This window comes from Pteropus alecto, unplaced genomic scaffold (genome assembly GCF_000325575.1).
Source record: "Pteropus alecto unplaced genomic scaffold, ASM32557v1 scaffold101, whole genome shotgun sequence".
NCBI classification, from domain to species: domain Eukaryota; kingdom Metazoa; phylum Chordata; class Mammalia; order Chiroptera; family Pteropodidae; genus Pteropus; species Pteropus alecto.
Genome location: NW_006432945.1, coordinates 8,747,276 through 8,754,717, shown reverse-complemented (window position 1 = coordinate 8,754,717; position 7,442 = coordinate 8,747,276). Strand labels below are relative to the sequence as shown.

Genomic DNA, 7,442 nt, shown 5'->3' with positions numbered 1-7,442 from the left:
AGAGTAAACCCTTAAAAAAGGTTCGCTGATTGAATCAACGAATGGATATGCAAAACAGGCTTAGAAGGAGATTTTAAATGGTTAAGATTTAAAATAGCCTGAGGGAAGTAAACTGTGTATTTAAATCAAGATAAGGTATAACTGACAGATAATTGACCCTTAGCTAAAAAATATGTTGCTAGGAGACAGAAAGAAGAATGGTGGTTGCCAGGCGCTGGGGGTCATGGGGGATGGGAGTTAGTGTTTAATGGGTATGGAGTTTTAGTTCGGGAAGATGACAGAAGTTCTGGAGATGGATGGTGGTGGCGATCACACGATAACGTGGATGTACTTAATGCCACTGAACGGTATACTTACAAATGGTTAAAGTGGTACATTTTATGTTCTGTATATTTTACCACAGTGAAAAAAAATTAAGGAAAGGAGCATATCGCTTCATGGAGTGGTAGTTGTGAGAGGGTCAGCACAGAAAGGGAAAGGAAGAGCAAGATAGCCCTCAGCCACCGAAGCAGTCAGAGGGACCGTTGGCACGGGGGCCGAGCTGGGTAAAGAAAGGAGGATGGGACTTTGTGGTGAGGAAATACACTTGACCAAGCACTGAGCATGTTATCTCAATGCGGTAGGTGCTCGGTTAGTATTTTCCCGTAGATGAATTCTGATTGAATGGATGAAGTCACGACCTGGCCCAGGATTTGGCCCTGTCTTTTTTTAGGCCAGAAACAGGTCTGGGCTGGCTGCCCCATTTAGTCACTGCTTTCGTCTTTGCTGATTTCCTACTTACTGCCTCTTTTTAGATTTAACAATTTAGTGAGTTCAGCTCATGTGCTTGCAGTCAACCGGGCCTACAATGAGAATGATGTGATCCTAATGAAATCCAAACTTAACATCATCCTAAAGTTGTACCTGCAGTCAGAAGTCCCTCCGAAGCTGAGGGTAAGGGGGACTGCTACCCCTCTCTGGTCTTGTGTCAAGAAGCTAACTGTCAGGCACCTCCTAAGACCTGGGTCAGCCAGATGTCCTTTACCTAACAGCCCCACAAACAGCTTCTGCCTTCTGGGGAGGGTGGTCTTAAAGGTCCTGGGGGCCAGGAGAGGTTTTCTGTTCACCTACCCACAGAATGGGAGCCTCCACCACTGAAAGGCTCCCATTCTGTGGGTAGGTGAACATCTCTGAGTCCCAGAAGGACTCCATCATTGGTGCCATCACAGAAGGCCACTTGGACCGGAACATCTTCCACGGGGCGATCATGTCTCTCTTCCCCCTCATCATGTACTTCTGGAAAAGGTAACTCTCTCCCCTCATCCGAGGACCGTGAGGTCAGGAGAACAGGTTTGTCTTTCTAGAGAGTTTTCTGTCTCCCTGTCCCCCTCCAATTCACCATTTCCAGGTTCATGGGAATGAAGATGGTGTATCCTTCTTCTACATGCTATACTCCATCGCTCACACTCTCACACTGAATGCTGAATCAGAGGACGGAAAGCCAAGTGAGACTGGGATCAGAATGCCTGGCTCCCACCTCTCCCCTGTGCTTGCTTGGAATAAAGGTGTTGGGTTTTCTTAGATGTAGGTTCCTCACCAAAGGGCGATGGTGGACCACAGCTACTTGGGAGAAATTCTGTTCAGGTCACACAACTGTGCTTGTGCTTCAGGAGCCTCATGGGGACAGTAAGCCAGGAGTCTTTTGCTCTGTTATGTCCAAACCCCAACATTACCTGTAGGGGCATAGTTGCTAGATATTTCGATTTTCAAGAGGAACTAGAGATTCTGATTTTTATGTCCTGTCTCCCAAAGTTAAAGTAGCAAATATGGCAAGTAACTCAAAAAAAATTAAAACATGGTGAGGAAACCGTGAAGGCCAAAAAACACAAAAATGAAATGCGCAAAATTTCTGCAGGACAAATGTGGTTATTCATTCCCGTGGTCCACTGTGGCCCCAACTCAGACCTTCCACATGATACCTAGCAGTGCCCTGGGTGACAGTGACCACAGGACAACTGGCTGAAATGGTCCCAGACGAAGCTAATTGGGATGTTGAGATTATTATTGTGATTCCAGCTCTTAGGGGTGTCCCTCTACCATACAAACACACACACACAAGTTACTTTATTAAAACAGAAGTGTAAAGATTGCTTACCAATCACCAACCTTTATCTTTTTTTAAAAAAAATTATTTATTTAAATTAGTTTCAAGTATACAGTACATTGATTAGGCATCTATACAGTTCATAAAATGATCCCCCCCAATTGCTCCCTCCCTCCCCTGGCCCTCTACCTAGCCATCATATTAATGCTGACTGCATTCCCTCTGCCGTGCTCCCCATCCCTGTGACCAACTATCGACTACCAATTTGTACTTCTTTAACCCTTCGCCCCATTCTCCCAGCCCCCGACCCCCCTCCCCTCTGTCCGTTAACCAAATTGTCCACTATATTTGTGAGTTTGTTTTTGATAAGTTTGTTCTTTTTGTTTCTTAGATTCCACATATAAGTGAAATCATATGGTATTTATCTTTCTCTTTCTGACTTATTTCACTCAGCATAATAACCAATAGATCCATCCATGCTATTGCAAATGGTAGGATTTCATTTTTTTTAATGGCTGAGTAATATTCTATTGTATATATGAACCATAATGTCTATATCCAGTAGTCTGTAGATGGGCATTTAGGTTGCTTCCATATCTTGGCTATTGTAAATTGTGCCGCCATGAATGCTGGGGTGCATAGATCTTTATGACTTATTGTTTTGGTTTACTTTGGATAAGTACCCAGAAGTGTAATTGCTGGGTCAAAAGGTAGATCCATTTTTAATATTTTGAGAAACCTCCAGACTGTTTTCCACAGTGGCTGTAGCAATTTGCAATCCCACCAGCCGTGTGCAAGGGTTCCCTTTTCTCCTCACCAACACCTGTTGTTTTTCGATTTATTGATGATAGGCATTCTGACAGGTGTGAGGTGATATCTCACTGTGGTTTTAATTTGCATTTCTCTGATGATTAGCGACCTTGAACATCTTTCATATCTTTAAATCCCTACGATAATAAGTTATTTAATACGGGATTGAAAGAAATATTTTTAAAAACCTAAGTTGAAGGTCACCAGTTTAGCGTTTTGAATGCCAGTTGTTATCTAGCACTCAATTCAAGACTTGATTCGAGTTCTGCTAATCAGGACTAAAAAGAATTTCATCCTGAAACTTTCTGGAGGTTCAGAACCGCCTGGGGAATACATGCTGCTGCTGGCTCGAGTGAGTGCTCAGCTCTCCCTCATCCCTGTTGAGGAAGAATAGGGGTGCCTCGGGAAGGCTTTGAATCCTAATCCTCATACTGCTGGTTCTTTACTTGCTTTGCTGTCTACTTATGAAGAGTTTTATTTCTGCAAACTGTGTCCACATCTATTATCTCGGGTGAACCTCTCAACAACCCTATGAGGTGGGCGGCACAGAGAATTATTACCCTACTTACTAGACGAGGAAACTGAGGTTCAGAGTGGTTAAGGAACTTGCCAAGGTAGGTGGTAAAACCAGGGTTAGAAACCAGGTCTCTCAGTCTCTTAAGCACCATAAAGAACGCAGCCATGACATATTAGGAGGTCCGTGACGGGAGGGAGACCTGGTTCAGCGTGTGGGGTGGGAGAGACCAACTGTGATGAGACACGATGTCCCTCGGGGAGGAGGAAGGAGAGCAGCAGCCAGGACCACCAGAGCCAAGGCAGGATAGAAAATAAATCCAGTCTTAGCCAAGACCAGCCTCCGAGGGGTCCAATCCCAGGGCAGGCTGAGGAAGCAAGAGGCTGGGGGCCAGGGAGGAAGAGATGGCGAGGGCTGTGAGGGCTTCCGGGGAGCAGCAGGTCTCAGGTTGGAGTGAGCAGGCGAGTCTGAGACCATGTGAGGGGCCAGGGTCCACTCCAGGGAAAGGGTTGATGTGAATGAGGGAGGGGTCAAGGCCCTTAGTAAGGGATAGGATGGAAACCAGTGATCGGGCCTTGAGGGGGCCAGTCAGACGCTCTGGCTGCACCAAGCGCAGTTAGATAGAGAGCTCAGGGTCTGACACTCAGGCGAGCACCTCAGGGTGGGGTACAGCAGATTCTTGACAGACTCCATTCACTGGTGGTTCCAGAAGGAAGTCCCAACATACTGCCCATGCCAGGCCCTCACCGGAACCAGGCCTGGGCAAAGAGGAGGCCTCAGGAGAAGGGCCTCTGACAGGCGGCCCTCTGAGGCCAGGTGCTCTCCTCATCCCTGTTGGACACCCCACCCTCTGTGAGGACTGGTCCCTGTGCTCAGTGTTCCAGCCCCCTCGACTGGCGGTTTCTCCTTGTGACCAGGAGCCATTCTTCTCGCAGGTTTTGTAGCTGGAAGGCAAACCACTCTTACTTCCAGTACAGGGGGAAGAAGTTCAAGGACAGAAAATCTTCTCCTAAACTGGTATACAAGTACCCTCCTGGCAGTGGAGGTAAGCTGCACCATGACCCTCGTTCTCTAACAAACGAGACCCGCGAAGGAAAAGCAAGGGACCGAAAGGCCGACGGTAAGACTTCGCGGAGGGCGTTCACGGGAGGGATGGGCATCTAATTCACTTGGCCCTCAGAGAAGCATTAAGGTCTATTTTATCTGCAGCTGTCAGTGCTGGCAACAGGGTACCCCACCCCTGGATGTCGCCCCAGTAGTACCTCCCAGGATGCCTCTGGCATGGATGCCATCATCTCTGTGTTTAAAAGCCCCTGCTCCAACGAGCTCCATAAACCCTACCATCAGAATGACATCTATGTTCCATAAGTGAGAAAATTAAAAAGTGGATGTAGAATATGATATTAATGTGGTAAATATATATATGCATGTATATCTTTATGCATATGTATAATTTTTTCAAAGCATGGGGAAAGAATTAGAAATAAAGATAGAGTATTAATAAGACTATCCCTGAGTGGTGTGATTGTGAGAGATTTATATACCATTAATATGTTATTTATATTATGTTAATACATGTTACTTATATTAAACATTATCCATATATTTATAAATATATGTGTATGTTTGAAAAGTCACACATATATTTCCTTGGCATATTCAGAGCAGTTGCACCCAGGCCGTTTCCCAGCACCTGCGCTGAGAACAGTACTTGAGTGAAAGGGAATTTTACAGACAAGGGAGGAGGGTGCACAGGGCCATGGCTGGTAAGGGTACGGCTGGGTGTCTCCGATGTGGAAAGTTCTGGGAACCAAAGAGCACAGGTCTGTGAACCTGGGAACGGTACCAGCATCAAAACAAACTATAGAGACAGGACAGGAGTCTTAAAAACAGCAGCCAACTGTCCCACGATGGAGCTCAGCGTTCTGTTGTTTTAGCTCGTTCCAGCCCAATTCTCACATCCATTTCTCCAGATGCTCACCCCTGCCCCTACTCCAGCCCTCACAAACAAGCATGCCACCTCCTTCTTGGAGGTGGGCCCTGGAGACCTAAGTCCGTCTCTGGCTCCTAGCCCCCTGAGAGCGTCCTCATCTCAGTAGGAAACAGATCACTCATGTCCCTGGTTGCAGCGGACCCGAGGCTCAAGGAACATGGCTGGTTATCTTTGTCTCTGCCTTGTGAAGTGTCACATCAGCAGACAGAAATCAGCAGCCTTTTCAGTGTGTGGGCCACGGGTGCAAGTGCTTATTTAGGATGAAGGCGGGGGTAGGAGGAGAGAAGGGGAACAGTAAGAGGAAAAAGAGAAGGAGGTGGGCCGGCAGGGCAGGCAAATGGAACCCCCTCCGAGGAGCACCCCGTGGTAGCCAGAGAGCCCCCAGCCTTTGGCTCATTTCCTACGCCGAGCTCTAGGGAAGCACATCCCCAAATCTCTCCTGGTGTCAGGAGTTGCAAGAGGGCAGCGGGACTCCCTGAATTAAGACGTCAGGCCACTTGAGTTCTAGGCCTGTAGAGTCTTGTGTGTGAGCTGAGAGACCTTGAGCATGTTGCTTCCCCTCTTGTGACCTCAGACCCCAGATCTCAAATACAGAGGTTTGGATTTAGGTAATGTTCTGTCGTGAACAGGAGACTTCTTGCTTACTTAGAAAGATATATTTTGTCTGGTGTTGCCGTAAGGGCTTTTAATGCTCTCCCTTTTCCCTTCCCCAGGAGACCATGCCATCTTAAGATTCTCCTTGCTCAAAGGTATTGAATGGTTATGGCCTCAACAGCGGGATGTAGTAGCAAGTTCAGTCCAGAATTGTGAGTAAGAGTTGGTAGCCCCACTGATATCAAAAGTCCATTACTCAATTAGAGTGTGACCCTAAAGCCAGCTTGGCCAGTCTCCTCACTGATCAGGAGGAAACTGAGATCCCCAAATGTGAAGTGACTTGCTCAAAATCACACAGCTTGCGAGTGGCAGGGATGGGGCGCGTAGCAGGTCTCCTGACTGTCCTTGCAGGGGTCTGTGCCCAGCTCTCATTAGCATAATCGTATCTTCTTGATTCTTTTATAGCCCCTTGAAAGTGGGTACCTTAAACTTCTCTACATCTCTGCCATCTCCTCTGCCCATTTCCAGGTGTGCTGTATGATCCTTACTAAGGGACAATCAGAACATCTCGGTTGTCACTTTCTCCTCCCAGTGAGAGCACCTGCTGGCTTGAACAGGACCTCCATCCCATACTCCTGCTTCCTGGAGGCTCCTGCTACTGATCTCATCCCTGTAATGAATACTCCGGTCCTAGCCTCCCCTACCGGGGCCATGTTATATCCTTCTTATTCCCCATCTTCAGCCTCTAGGAGTCAAGCCCACACTCAAACATTAAAGCTGCCTCGTTTCTGCACAGTCTCTCTTTACAAGCCTATCCTTTCTGTTCCATTGTCACTTTCAATTTCCACATTAGGGACACTGCTTCTCTGAAACGCCAGCTTGCCCGGGTTGCCCATTTGCCTATGTCCCCGCGTTGCTTAATGAGGAGGCCATTATGGAACGTTGCCCACGATCCTTAGGGTCCAAACAGCCCCAGAGTCTGGCGATTTGAGTGTTCATCCAATCTAGTCTTTTTATTTTACTCCCCTGGGTCAGTGGGGTTGGCATCATGACCTTTGCAACCAGACGAAATGTCTTCTAGGACAAAAAATGTTGTAGCGTGAAAACCAGCACAGTGACTGTCCCTGGAGCATCGTCGCTTCTCCTTCACTTTCCCAATTAAGGAACTGGGAAAGCTGTCCTGGCGTGGCACCCCCCGGGGCTGGATAGCCGCCAGTGAGTGTCTGTGCCCTGAGTTCTGATGCAGTTTTTCTCTCTATCTGTCTTTAGCTTCATCGGGAAATCCCAGCCAGGACATTCCCTCTCTGCCATGCAGCTGTGTCCTGTCCCAGGGTAGGCATGAGCCAGGAAGTCTCTTCTTCAGCCAAGGGTACCATGGCAGATAGGGGAGAAACTCCCCAGAGAACTAGCTCCACCTCCTGATACTGCTTGGCATATAGACCCAAGAA

The 7,442-nt window shown here is 47.5% G+C and overlaps 1 protein-coding gene across 1 annotated transcript in view; it reads left to right on the top strand.

Annotated features, from left to right (window-relative positions):
* The window catches only part of RGSL1 (regulator of G protein signaling like 1), a 41,161-nt gene extending 34,616 nt beyond the window's left edge, over positions 1–6,545 (top strand). Inside the window, exons 16-20 of the mRNA XM_015586130.1 lie at positions 795–933; positions 1,160–1,284; positions 4,343–4,452; positions 6,114–6,206; positions 6,523–6,545. Of these exons, the coding sequence (XP_015441616.1) occupies positions 795–933; positions 1,160–1,284; positions 4,343–4,452; positions 6,114–6,206; positions 6,523–6,545 (490 nt within the window). The remainder of the gene's footprint in view (positions 1–794; positions 934–1,159; positions 1,285–4,342; positions 4,453–6,113; positions 6,207–6,522) is intronic.
* The last annotated feature ends 897 nt before the right edge of the window (positions 6,546–7,442 follow it).